This window comes from Meles meles, chromosome 1, assembly GCF_922984935.1.
Source record: "Meles meles chromosome 1, mMelMel3.1 paternal haplotype, whole genome shotgun sequence".
In the NCBI taxonomy this organism is placed as follows: domain Eukaryota; kingdom Metazoa; phylum Chordata; class Mammalia; order Carnivora; family Mustelidae; genus Meles; species Meles meles.
The window spans coordinates 208,108,607-208,123,159 of record NC_060066.1 but is presented as its reverse complement, the minus strand read 5'-3'; the positions used below and the strand labels follow the sequence as shown (position 1 = coordinate 208,123,159).

The window sequence follows — 14,553 nt, the reverse complement described above, 5'->3', positions numbered from 1 at the left end:
ACCTGTAATTTTAGAAGCTTTTTATATAAGTTTGGTCTTTGAAATGAGTTGCAAGGTTTTTTCCCTTGGTTTTTCAATTGGCTTTTTTTACTTTTGATGTGTGTATTTTTTTTTTTTAATCACAGGAAAGCTTTTTATTTTTATGTCATCAAAATTACCAGTCTTTTGCCTGTTTGTATTTGAGTCCCCAAAATTTTCCCCATTCTCTGGTTTTTAAAAAATTCCATCTGTATTTTCTTCCCATTACACAATTTCATTTCAGTTAAAGATGCTCTTGTCCCAAAAGAATTTAAGACAGCCTCTGAAAATACACGCCAAAAGGTGAAAAATAAGGGAGAAAACAGAAAGTGCATGAAATTGCACATGAGATTTTACTATAAAGGCATTTACGATTCACTGGGGGGTATATAGAGGTTTTAGTAAGTGCCGTTAGAACAACTAGATACCCATTTGGAAAAATACACAATTAGATTTATTACTTACACTCTATACAAGGAAAGATTCTGTGTAGATCAGAGATTTATTAACATTATTTGCATGAAAAATTGTTTTCACATTCAAAGAAGTATTTTGCATGCTATCCAAAATCCTTGAAATATCAATCTTGTTAAATAAAAATATAATTGGAAAATAGACCATATCCAGAAATCGTTAACTGGCTTATAGTAGAGCCAGACTAGCTGAGAGTTGCAAGAAAAGCTTGGTAGAAAAAACCCTACAAGTCTGTTTGAAGGTATTGGAAAGCAACCAGGACATCTAGGACCTGATGGTCCAAGATTTATGTGAGGAAGGAAACTCAATAAACTGAGTCCAAATTTACTCTGGTTTTATTCTTGAGATAATCCTAATCTGTAAATGATATGGGGAGAAAGTCAGAGAAGGTGAGCAGAAAGCAGCTGTCAAGGCAGAGAGTCTGAGTAAGGCTTCTGGCAGTCTCCTGGGGTTGGCATAGCAAATGTTAGGTACTAAGAGAGCTGGTGGTCTGAGCTACTGTATGTCTTGAGGCAGATACCAATTTCTAGGTAACTTCATCTGAGAGAGGCCAAGCAGAAAGTGGTGGTCAAGAGGCAGGAAAACAAAGTAGACCTTTTGGCAGTTTACTGGTGCCAGGGAGATTAAAGGTGGAGGAACTGAATTGGTTGTCAGTTGATGTTGCTGACAATACACCAGGCTTTATAAAGAGTAAAATAGACCAGGGGTTACAAAGACTGAAATCCAGCCTTGAGAAAGCCCAAATCCTGATTATATGAAGCCCCTTTAACTGCCTGCTAAAAACTAAAGACTCATCTGAAGTCTGTAAAAGTTTTCATAGGAAATGTTGGATTCAGTCACAAATTACCGGACTTACCAAGAGAGGGGACCAAGAATAAAAACAGACAATAGAAGCAGACCCATAGATAAAACAAATATTGGCATTATCAAACAGAATTTTAAAGGGTAAATGTAAGTGTGTTCAAGAAGTTTACCAGAAAACTATAATCTATATCTTAAAAATAAATAAGAGAAAATTATAGACCAGAATTGTTTCATGAACATAGAAGAAAGAAATCCGAACAACGTATTGACAAATCAAATACAGCAGTGTATGAGAAGGAAAATATAACTTAATTGGGCTTATTCCAGGAATGTAGGTGTAAGTATCTTCAGATAAATTACATAACTTACCACATCAACAACATGAAAAGAAAAAATATGATTATCTCAATAGTGGTACAAAAAAAAAAAAAAAAGAAAGAAAGAAAGAAAAAAGAAGAGAACTGCCTTAATCTGATAAAATGTACCTATAAAAAAGCTACAGCAAACATACTCAGTGGGAAGGAGCCAGCCCATTATCACCACTTCAGTTCACTGTCATACTGGAGATCCTAGCCAGAGCAATAAGGCTAGAAAGATTACAGAAGAAATAAAGAAAAAGTGTAAGAAGTGGATAGGAAAATGAAAACTTTGTTATTTGCAGAGAACATGAATGTGTACCTAGAAAATCTAAAAGAATGTACAGATAAGTTACTATCTGAATGAATAAATAAATTTACAAAGGTCACTGGACACAGTGTACAAAAATCAATTGTATTTCTGCATTTCAGCAACAATTATAGAGAAAAGGAAAGTTTGAAGAATGTAATTTACAACAGTGTTAAGAAAACATCAAAGATGGTATCATTCTCTATTGCTGTGTGACGAACTACTCCAACCCTTAGTGGTTTATTTTTGTCACAGTTCTATGGGTTAGCAGTTTGGGCTGGAGCCTGTTGAATGCTCCTTCTGTTGGACTCACGTATTTTTATTGATCGGACAGTCAACTGAGACAGACTGGTTTACCATGACCTTACTCACATGTCAAGTGTTAAGTGCTGCCATCAAAAGAACCTTCTTCCACATGGTCTCTCAGCTTCTCCATGTGGCGGAAGTGTCAAAAAGGGCAGAGCAAAAACTCCAAGGTCCCTTGGGGCTTAGGCACAGCAGTCACACAGTGTTCCTTCTGCTGCATTTTCTTGGTTGAAGCAAATTTCAAGGTCAGTACAGATGAAATAGCCTCCACTAACAGTATAAGATGTAAAGAATATATGGCCGTTTTTAATCTACTGCAGAAACCTAGGAATAAATCCAGCAAAGGGTGTATATAAGACCTCTGTATGGAAAACAATGTAATATTATTAAGAGAAAAGAGAACTACATAGATAAGGGGACATACCACATTAATACACTGAAAGATTTGCTACTGTGAAGTTTTCGTTTCTCCTCAAACTGATCCATAGATTCAATGCAATCTTGATGAAAATTCCAACAATTTTTTGTGTGTGTGTGGAAGATTGACAAGCTGATTCTAAAATGTATTTGGAAATGAAAAAGGCAAAGAATAACTTAAAGACCAAAGTTGGAGAGCTTATACTGTTAGATTTCAAAACTCATTACAAAACTATAGTAATTAAGAGAGGGTGGTATTGGTAGAAGGCAGAACAAAACGAAACAGAAAAAGGAATCCAGAAACAGACACATAAATTCAGTTACTCAACTTATGACAACGTTTACACTGTACTGCAATAGGGGAGAGGGTGATCTCAGTGAACATTACTTATTTAATTAGATAGCCATCTGGGAAAAAATGGATCTCGATTTCTGCTTCATACCATATAAAAAAATCAAGTCCAAGTAGATTATAGATTTAAATGTGAAAAGTAAAACAATAAAAAATTTTTAGGTAAACGCAGGGAGTATCTTTATGACCTTGATATAGATAATAACTTTTAAAGATTTTATTTATTTATTTGACAGTGAGAGAGAGAGAGAGCGTGCAAGTAGGCAGAGCGGCAGGTAGAGGAAGAAGGAGAAGCAGGCTCCCCGCGGAGCAGAAAACCCGCTGAGCAGAGAGCTCAATGTGGGGCTTCATCCCAGGGCTCTGGGATCATTACTGGAGCCACCCAGGTGCCCTGATAATAATTTCTTAACCAGGAAACAGAAAGCTTTTTTCCTAAAGGAAAAGATCGATAAGTTGGATTTCATTAAAAAACACTATTTAAAAAGTAATAAGTCACAGAATGGGAAGAGATAATTGCAATTAATTGCAGTACATCTATTCACCAGAGGACTTGTATACAGGATGGATAAGAAAAATGGTGATGCCTGGGTGGCTTGCTCAGTTAAGCATCTGCCTTTGGCTCAGGTCATGATCCCCCCGGGTCCTGGGATCGAATCCCACATTGGGCTCCCTGCTCAGCAGGGAGCTTGGTTCTCCCTTTCCATCTGCCTCTCCCCCTACTGGTGCTCGTTCTTCCTCTCTGTCTCTCTGACAAATAAATAAATAAAATCTTCTATAAAAAGAAAAGCACCTACAAAGTAATAAGTAAAAAACAGACAACCTGCTACAAAAATAAGCCAGAGACTTGAGTAGGCACCTCACAAAAAGGGATCTCTAAACGGCCAATATATGTATGACAAGGCGCTTGATCTTGTGCTTCACCGGGAAGATAGACATTAAAACCACACTGAGATGCCATTACACACCCATCAGAATGTTTGGCTTTTAAAAGGCTGTCTGTACTGAGGGTTGGTGAGGATGTAGAACCGCAGGAAATTTCATAGACTGCCGAAGGGAGTGCGAACCAGTTCAGCGGCTGGTGATGCCTGCTGGGCAGTACTGTGTGTAGCAGGGTCGGACTCGTATGTTCTTCGCGACGCAGCAGCTCTACTCCCAGGCACATATTCAAGAAAGTGCGTACATGTCCATGAATGTTCGTCGCAGCATTATGCATAATAGCCAAAAGCTTGAACCAGCACCACTGTTGGTCAACAACAATGGCTTAATAAATTATATTTTATTCTTATATTGGAATACAAACAATGAAATTTCATCAACTGCAGCTCTCTGTAACACCCAAAGTATATACTGATGATGTCCTTTGTGTAACAGTCAAAGCAGGGAGAACTAACCTGTGGTGTAGAACTCAGGGTAGTGGTTACCCTAGGGGAAGAGGGAGTAGTGACCAGGAGGCCACAGCTGGGGAGGGGGCTGCTCCAAGATGGGAATAATAATTTACTCTCTGGTCTCCTGGGTGGTAGTTAACATGTTTTTTGTGTTCACTTTGGGGGAAAAAAAATCATTGAACTGTACATTTGGTTAGTGTACTTTTCTGTATATGTGGTAACTTCAGTCAAAAAAGGAAAACTCAGCACAAAACAGACCAGAAAGAATTATGCTGTGAAGCTACAAGTATTTATTTCTATGTGATCTGTGTTACTTTGAGTGACATGTATATTTTTTGTGCATATTTTGCTTTTGTAATTATAGAGAACACCCTTATTTATAAATATCAAAACCTTGACTCTCATTGGGAAATTGATAGGACTTGTAACTTTCATGGAATCCAAAATTATAGGGCCCTGTAAGGCCATTAAATGTATTTCCTTTCTTCCCTAACTAGGCCCTAAAAAGTACCTTGGGATTTCCACTGATTCGGTTTGAGGACGCCGTGATTAATCTGGATCCATTCACTCGGGTACATCCCTATGAGACCAAGGAGTTCATCATCAATGATATCCTCAAACACTTCCAGGAGGTGAGCTTTGGAAAAATACTTAGTGGCTGGAGCATAAGCAGAATGTTTGTTTTGGTGGTTTGGGACTTTTGGTTACTAAGGCATTACTACCAAGAGCCCAGTTAAACATTTGCTGCGTTAGGGGTCAGGTCACAGCCCGTGAAGCCCGTACACATTCCGAAAATCCTGAAACAGTGTATTTGATTTATGAGCTGTTCGTCTTGCCCCTCATAGAGCTAGTCTCAGGGACTTCCACCAGATCAGTCACAACTCTTAAGGGTTTAATTGATGCTTTAATGATAACACAAGATACTCTGACCTCTTTATTGACTGGGCAGGGGCCTCCTTTGAACAACCCCCTCAGTGTTCTTGGAGCCTATGAGATCTTGCCCCAGAGTTGAACTTCCAGATTTTCTTATCAAGTTGGACATTTTCCATTTTGTATTTATTATCCAGACTCTTTGATAAAGAGATAAGTCAAGATCATATCAAATAGATTAACTGTCAAAGTTAAAATATATTCTATTCCTGCTTCCTTTTTTCACCCCTTCCTCCCACCTCCCTCCTTTCCTTCTTTGCCCCCTTCCTCGACTTTCTTAATTGCTGATTTTTCCATTAAACTATGAGGACAGTAATGTAGCAGATAGCCCCGGAATCTGGAATCAGTGGAGGGTTGCTCGTGCCCTCATTATGCACCGTCCCCTCTGCCGATTATGAGGGGAACTACGACTCCACTCTATTCCCTCATTTTCCTTCTAGAACTCTCCTCCTGCTGCTGAGTTCCCTATTTGTAGGAACAATGGGGAGTGTGATGTATATGCTAATAATATTTATAAAGGGTCTTTCCTGTTTAGTCTTTCCTGTTTATTCTTCGGAATGGCTTTGAGGCGCATTTCTGAGTACTGAGAGTCGCCTCTGGGGTACGTGCATGGAGAGAGCTCGGGTGGAGCTCGTGGAAGGTTAGGAGCTGGCACTTGATGAGAATGAAGAGGTCGTCGTGGGTGTTGATGCGAACGGAGGAGGAGACAGATGTCTAGCCTTTCTGCTCGGGACATTCTGCCCGCAAGCATCAGCACGTGCTATTCTCATCTCCCCTGTCTGCCCCATCTCACAGGAACTCCTCAGCCAGGCGGCTCGGATCTTGGGATCCGTGGACTTTCTCGGCAATCCCATGGGGCTGTTGAATGATGTCTCTGAAGGGGTTACTGGACTGATAAAATACGGAAATGTCGGGGGCCTCATCAGAAATGTCACACACGGCGTATCGAACTCTGCCGCCAAGGTAAGGAAAGAAAGGTGAAATCCACGGTCACCAACTGCAGGAGTGCTCTGTGATTCTGTCGTAGCCGTGAGGCTGTGAGGAGTTACACGCATGGCCTTGGCTTCACTACCCACCCGCCGCTCTGTGCACCTGGCGCCAGGTGCGCTGAGTCCCCCACGGTTATGTCAACTTCCTTGTGTCTGCCACTGCCGCCTCTTCCCAGGCTTCAGTTGTCCCCTCCCTGGGTCACTGCACTAGGCCCCCCGACCCACTGGACTCCACGGCGGCCAGCACGATGCCGCCAGAGTGAACTCACTTTCTATAAACCTAGGATTTGGCTGTGCTCTTCTCCTGCCCAAAATCTACCAGTTCTTTCCCACAGCTTACAGGAGAGAGCCCAGCCTGAAAATAGGCTTCTAGAGCAGCGGAAGGAAGGACACTGGTGTAATTCTCTCGGGTCCTGCTGTCTGGTTGGCTTTTTTGTTCATTGGCCTCTTGATTGGTGGACATCTTATTATTCCGCAATTTATTTTTTGGCAGGAGCTCACTATGTGAAGCTGGGAAAGGCGAAGGTAATTGGAGGGGAGCGGCTGCTATTTGACAGCATGCGGAAGGCCTCTCCCTCCCTCCCCTCCGTGTCAATTCCGCAGACTTTCCTCCTAGAGATTGACCTTCTCTCGAAGGAAGCGCTTTGAGAAAGCACCTGTGCTCTCTGCGTCTTTCTGGGCCCGTGTGGCGGGGATGAGCTCACGCACCTGCGCCGTGGGCCGTGCGGCGAGCAGCCGGCTCCAGCGAACAGAGGGTTTAATGGTGTCACGCAGGGGGTCGTCGTGCAGGGCCGGTGAGAACGTGGGCTGGCGGCACTTCTGTACTGCTCGGCGATCCTGGTAACGGCATGTGAAAGCTGGGGACTTAATCCTGTTTTCCAGACTTTTCTAGAGAGGATAGTTCTTCAGTCAAGTCAGCTAACATTCAACAGTGTGCTGTTTCGCTTGTGGTTCAAAATAGGCAGCAAAGAGGCAGGAGAGACTTTCTAAGTCATGGTTGGGCAACAGACTCGGCTTCAGAGTCTGAGTGAGCGCGCATGCTTTGGCCGTGAATCACTGCTCATGCAGACCTGGGACCTTCACCCCGACGGCGACAAAAAGCATCAAGCGGTGGCCCAGATTGCCCTGGGTCCTTTCAGCTACTCAACTTGGTTTAAACAGGTGCACTTAAATATTCAGTTGTAAATGCCCAGCTGCGACATTTTATTGAATTTGATGAAATTCTTATTAACATAGAGAAGCCTTCTCGGTTTTGTGATTACTTTCTTGGTTTTTGTACCCGTGGGCTTTGCTTCTTGGGGAAGAAATGCACTTACGGTTTACTGAGAGACCTTCTTCAACCTGGAATCGAAACGCACCGCCCTCACAGGCTCATTGTAAGGATAAAATGAGATAACATGTTCTGAAAACTGAAAAATAGAGGCTGGACAGGAGAAACAGGTTGTCACTCTGACTCTTAGACACTCAGACGTTAGCCACCAGGGAACCTTCAGTGCCCCTGAAATGAAAGCCACCATGTTCGGTCTATGGAGGAGGAGGGTGTCAGGCATGGAGTGTTGGAGAATCAAACTCCCTCTGGGCCAGTTTGGCTGTTAGGGACCCTCTGTCATTAACCTTTTTGATGAGAATGAAGAAGTTGGAAACTTGCCTGTGGCCTCTGCCTGGGTGAGACCTTGTGCAGGTTTCTCTGTGACATCCTGTTGGAAAGGGTTGGCCCTTTCTTTATTTTCCCTCATTCATGGAAGTCTCATGTATTTCTTGGTTCTGCTTTCCCTGGAAAAATGGTTTTTGAAGCCTGAGGGTCCGTGCAAGAAGAGAACTTACATAGAAAAAAAGAGCAGAATGCTCCTTATGCCAAGCCGCACCCCCAAATCTCTGTGAAGGTCCGGGTGACCCTGATCAGGCATTTAATTGGATATCAGGCTTTATATTGTCATTGGATTTGTTGGGATGCCTGGGTGGCTCAGTCAGTTAAGCCGCTGCTTTCAGCTCAGGTCATGATCCCAGGGTCCTGGGATGGAGTCCTGCAGCCGACTCCTTGATCGGGGGGAGCCTGCTTCTCTCTCTGCCTCTGCCTGCCACTTTGCCTGCTTGTGCTCTCTCTCTCTGACAAATAAATAAATAAAATCTATATTGTCATTGGATTTGCATAGGGGACTGCCTTCCAGGGTCCAGGGCCTCTTGAATGGAAACATGGTCTCCGTGTGGTTGGGGTCCTTCTTTGTGTAATTCTTTTGCGTCTAGTAAGCTAGTCAGTGTTGGCATCAGAGGCTGCTAGGCAGAGAAATTGCTGTGTAATAAATTTATTTGGGTACCAAAAACCTTGGGTGTGTTAAAAAAAAAATTAGTCCGTATATCTAAGATGAGAAAGCAAGGAAACTGAACATTACCATTTCTTGTTGGAAATCATAGCTCCAGAAGCCAGGTCTGTCAACTAAATACCCACTCAGGTCACCTGTGATTCTGTATGTTTGTAGTTTAGCTGAAGATCCCCATTTCCTTCAAGTTTTGTGGGTTGAAAGCAGTCAGACCTTTAGTTTTGCTTTGGGGGCATGTTTTGTTTGCTTTTGGGCTTCCACGAGAGGAGTTGAAGGAAGTGCAAATGACCACAATAATCAACTGGTGGCCTGTGGGAAGCATTTCTTTAACAACTGCCTGGGTTCTCATGATTAAAAGAAGGGGTGGGAAGACAAAACTGCATCTCCGCAACCAAGCCCACCAGCCAGCCCCACTGGGCTGCAAAGACCAAAGCGATTTAGCCTTGGTTCATCACGCTCTGAGTGGAGTGGAGAAGCTCCATAAGCCTCTTGAAAATAATTAGAAATATTGTATATCTGTGTATTTTCCTGGAGCAAGAATCTCACGTTTTTTTTGGCTTGTCAGAAAGGATTACTGCTCCCCGAGATCATCCGGCACTTTTGCGGACATAGGCTTGCGCATTGAGGGGGAGCATAGGGCCGGCTGTTAGGGATACCTGGGTTCTAACCCTATGCCAGCCATTAAATAATCTTTTTTTCTGTTAATCTTGAGGGGGGTGTGTGTGTGTGTGTGTGTGTGTGTGTGTGTGTGTGTTTTAACTTATGAAAAGAGGATGTTAATCTCCTCCTCCCACCCAGCCCTGGTCCCATTGACCTGAAGAACAAAAGAGATAAGGTATGTGAAAACCCAGTGAGAAGTTCAAAGGAAATTTATTCAGTCTCTAAGAAGGTAATGGATCTGCCTTGTCTCTGGATAGATGGTGTGAATCATTCACAGCAGATTTTTTATTTCAGGTCCATCATATCCACTTCTGGAATTCTTTGTTACAGTTTTAACTGTTATTTAACTTATTTATTATTAGCCTCAAAGAAATAGGACTGGAAAATAATCTGTGCCCTTTGTCCCCTTTATTTCTCTAAGCCCTTTGTTCTCATTGTCCAACCCCCAGAAATCTGCTTATGGATTCCAAATCTAAGGCGATAGGACTTAGGGATTGGCCACCAAGCTGTGGGCATCTGTTCTGTGACTCCCTTGCGTAGATCTTGGCAAAAGGACTCTAAGCCTTAGAGTAGAACCTCAAAGATCTAATTCCCTTCCAAAGGCCATGACAAGACGATCGTTGCCAGACTCCTTTCTAGGAGTAGGATTTATTTAAGAAAAGCATAGCATTTCAAATTCCAGAAAGATGTTGGAGGAACAGGTTTCTTTCTGCGGCATAAACTCCAAAGAGCATCCTTTGGCCTCGTTAGGTGTCACACGAGTATCTGTAAGACCGTCTCTTTCAAAGCCGAAGAACCAAGGAGAGGCCCATTGCCTCAATTCCCTCTCTTCTGTGGATTCTAATTTTCTTCTCTCTGTGATTATTGTGTAATATTTTCATATACTTACAGAAAAATTCCATAATTATTCTAAAACAAAAAAAGGGTTTTTTTTGTTTTCAGAGAATTTCAGATGTCAGCCATAGACAAATGATTCCATTCTCTTCCCTGGCCCTGTAGAAGCTCAGCGTTTGCTCGGAACAGCTGCCATTCGGTCTTCCCTCAGGAAGCCCAGAGTTCTGTGATTTCTTCCAGCAAATGGCAGGAGCACTTCTGATCGTCACTAAGGGAACTCCTGCTCTGTTCTGTCTCGCTTTCCATCCCTGCGCTTGTGTCTTTTATCAAGGCAGTGTGGGATACTTTGGATCATGGGTACCTTTTTGATCCCAGGTATCTTTTGGCTTGGGTTTACAAATGCAAGTATTTTAATAACTTTCTCTTTTTAACTGTATTTTCATCAAAATCATTAGATACTAGAATTCATGGTTCGGTACTCAACTGTGTGTTAATTTTGCTGGTGACCTTTGCGCGTGTGTGGTGGGCTCATTTCTTTCTCTATCGCTTTATGGCATTTGTTTCTACCCAACCCAGATTTCCCAGCTCAAATCCTGCAGATCTAAATTTTTGCCAAGGAGTTGGGGGTTGTCTGTTGATTTTTGGTTAATACATCTTATTCTGTGTCATTTTCATCATCATGTTATTATTTCAAATCAGGTCGGTTTGTTACGAATTGAATAAAGACCTAATAGTTTTACATTGTTTCTTGGTGCAAACAGCATTAGTTCCTCTGATGGAGGAACAAGGTTGAAACATCCTGCCTTGTTATGGAACTCATACTAATTTATTAACATTCATTGACCGCCTTCTATTTGTCAGGCCTGAGATAGAACTCACAAATATGTATGTTAATCATTGTCCTTCAAATCAGGACACAGAATCTTAGAGAGTTTTGTAATTTTTTCAAGGTCACACAACTAGAAATGACAGGGATGGATTTGGAGCCAAGTTTAGCTAAATCTAAAGGCCTTGTGTTTTTTCCCTACAAGATGTTTTTCCTTTGTGTCTGTGAGGCTTTTTTTCAAGCACTGTAGAGAATATAAAGAATTAGTTACTGCTGACTTTCCACCAGAAGCTTATTATCTGACGTCAGTTTGTTAGCTGGTAAGGAGACTGCCATCCAGATCACCTGTGTCGTAAAGGAGGCCCTCCGGAAATGGTGGCGGTCATAGTCATTCTCCTGTTGGATCAGTCATGGCCATCACCATCTCTTTGCGGGTAATAAGAACTTTGGAGATTGCAAACATGGTTTTTCTCGTGTGGTATCATTTGGTCATCAGCATATCCTCAGCAGACAGGATGGACAGGATTAGGCCCTTATAGAAGTGAAGACTCGGAGACGCAGTGAGGGTCAGTCAGGTAACTGTGGGGCCAGGACTTTTGAGATCTTGCTAATGGCTTGATTTGTTCTAGACATGCTTCTTTCTCTATATTAAAAAAATTAAAACAACAAGAGAAACAAAAACAAGAAGCCTTGCCCAGTCTTAGAGTGAACTTTGATAGTTTCTAGGAAAACCACCTGAAGACAAATATGAGCAAGTTACGTGAGAGAGAGAGAATGAGAGAGAGAGAGAGGAGTCTGTTTGGATAGTTCAGTGGAAAACTTAGCTAGGACTTTAGGTAATATATATATATAATTTTTAAAGATTTTATTTATTATTTGACGGAGATCACATCAATTTTATTTATTATTTGACGGAGAGAGGCAGGCAGAGAGAGAGAGGAGGGGGGGAAGCAGGCTCCCCGCTGAGCAGAGAGGCTGATGTGGGACTCGATCCCAGGACCCTGAGATCATGACCTGAGCCGAAGGCAGCGGCTTAACCCACTGAGCCACCCAGGCGCCCTAGGACTTTAAATAATATTTTGTTCCAGTTCTTTGGTCTCTGTTCGGGGTACAGTGTGTGGGGAAGCCACTTGCCTTCCAAGAGAACATTCACTGGCCCTTTGTGCCCAGGAGACCGGATCTGGGGCAGAGCAGTGACCCGGTGGACAGTGATTTCCATGTCCTTGCACCCGGAGACCCTCAGCCAACCTCTGCCATCAGCCAGTCTCCTGTTGTATATACTGGGATTTGGTGAGGGCAGAGGGGTCCATCTGCCTTTTGTTTAAGAAACAGCATTTGTTTGTGTTTGTTTTGTGGGCAGTGGATTTATACGGCTCAAACCAGACTGAGAGCACTGTTTATTCAAGGCAGAAGTTTTATCTTTGCACAAAAGAATGTACTGAGTGCCTGCCTGCATGGATTCTGAAGGGGAAAAGGCAATTTATGGCTTGTATCTGTTTTTGTCATTATGTATGACTGGTTCATTTTATAGTTGAGCTGATTATCCTCATAATAGCTTTTCCATGTACCTATAAGCAAGTAATAGGTGAATGCCTTCTTATAAGTGTTGGGGTCTTAGTGTATTTAAGTTGGCACAAAACTTTAAGTTAAATGAAATTCAATTCAGACAGCGCTGTATCCCTTAGAGAATGTAGAGTTTTCTGTTTTCACAAAGACTTTGATCTAAATAAGTCACCCAAGGGATTTCTTTTCCAGCCAAGAGGAGGTGTCTTCAAGTTGTTGTATATAGAGAAATGACTCAAATTCTTGGCAACGGAGTTTTTGTTTTATTTTCCTCTGATAACCTGGAATGTGAAAATGATTCCTTTAGTCTGAGCTCTTTTTGGTTGGAGGCAAATTTTAGACGCTGAACGACCCATACGTGGTCTCTCCTAACTTGGTCAAATCTCATTGATCTATGGGAATTGGAAGTCTGCTGGGTGGCGTGAGAATCGCATGAGTGACCGGAGTCCCCAGGTGTCCGCACTGCTCTACTTAGCAGCCTTGCTCACGAAGGCGCTCAGGGAATAGGGTCCGGCTGCCCCTTTTCACCCTAAGCAGGCAGCTCAGTAGCCAGAAGCAGCGGGGAGATGATGCTACAGTTAAAATTCTCTTTTTGAAACCGAGAGACTGGAGAAGTTCACATTTGTCTTGACACCCTAATAGTAGTTCAGTTAGGAATCAGGGCCTTATGTTATCTTCTTAGACTTGAGCATCTCGTATTTCAGAGGAATCCACTCTGTCTTCCAAAACTGCAGCCTATGTGGTGGAAAAAGCATGTTCAGTTGCTAAATTGAAAAGGCAGGAAATATTTGTGTCCCCCAAAGAATAGTGGTTTTCTACCCCAGTGTAAACATGGTGAGTAAAAGAATAATGTGTTCAAGCTTTCTTGGGTTGACTGGTTTCCCCAGAGATGTGGGGGTGCCTCCCTCGTCTGCATTTCAATATGATTCATACCAGGATCTGCCCTTTCCTGCAGAGGTGAGGACCGTAACCCATGTTGATAAACACATGAAGGACAAATCAAATTCCGATTCTTGGCAGGGAGAGGTCAGAATACTCACTCTGTTTGGAAGGTCTTTTCTGTTTTCCTTTACTTCTTTCTCCCTTAAAATGGTCATCTCCAGAAGGCTCTCCCCATCTCAAAGGAAAGCTGACTGCCAGTGTTTTCTTCAGGGAAGGTGGGGACTGCTTGGTCGGTATCATCCTGAAGGATCAGAGGGGGACGTGGGTAACGCAGTCTGCATTTACCGAGCAGCTCCCGCATGTCAGGTGTGGGACTGCGTCATCCACTTGTCACATGCACCCTGTAAGGAGGGAGGGGCTCTCTCTCGTACAGATGAGAAGAGGAGACCACAATGGTCAGTGACCTTGATTAAAGCTTAATAATAAGTTGAGTGTTGGGAGCCCGGATATCTTCCTGCGCGCGGTGCAGCTTCACACGTAAAATCCTCTTCTCGACCCAGACCACGGAGAAGCTGGAACACAAGTCGCTGGAAACAAAGTCATTGAAGAGTGACGCTCAAACCGTTTTCCATTCCTTTCCTGCTTCAACGCCTGTGTGTTGGTGCTCGCTGTTTCCCAGCTGCGATCCCTAGGCTTTCGGAATTAGTCTTCACTATCCGGGCTCCCTAACCTCAGTAAGATGCCTGAAATGGGAGAAAAGGACTAAAAGAGTTTTCTTTATCTAAACAGAAACTGTATGGACTCAAAGGCTTTTGAGTAAGCTGACTGTGCTCTCTTGCACCCCTGACGTGCTTGACCCCAGATTGACTCAGATGTGCACAGCGGAGGGTGTGTGTGGCCCTTGGGCCTGGCCGCTGTCCTGGCTGAGGGACAGGCCAGAGCTTTGGGCTGCCTCCTGTGTGCCCCTGTAGCAGTCTTTCCCTAAATGTGTGGGAAATGGTTATTTCCGTCTCCCCAACCTTGCTGCTTTTGGCATTTCTAAGCCACGAGGATGTCATTTTAAAGCAGAAGATTTTATTTTTAGCATGGAGGACGTGAAAGGGGGGAGAGTGGTGCTTTTCCCTGGAAA

General features: G+C 43.0%; 1 protein-coding gene across 9 annotated transcripts in view; it reads left to right on the top strand.

The window, feature by feature from the left end:
- VPS13D (vacuolar protein sorting 13 homolog D) overlaps positions 1 to 14,553 on the top strand; it is a 256,878-nt gene that overhangs the window by 165,660 nt on the left and 76,665 nt on the right. For 8 of the 9 annotated variants that reach the window (XM_046008769.1, XM_046008742.1, XM_046008734.1 and 5 more), the window contains 2 exons: positions 4,920 to 5,054; positions 6,148 to 6,315. In XM_046008769.1, coding sequence (XP_045864725.1) covers positions 4,920 to 5,054; positions 6,148 to 6,315 — 303 coding nt within the window. Of the gene's footprint in view, positions 1 to 4,919; positions 5,055 to 6,147; positions 6,316 to 6,834; positions 7,495 to 14,553 lie in introns of those variants that run through there. The other variant, XM_046008777.1, reaches the window with a different exon arrangement.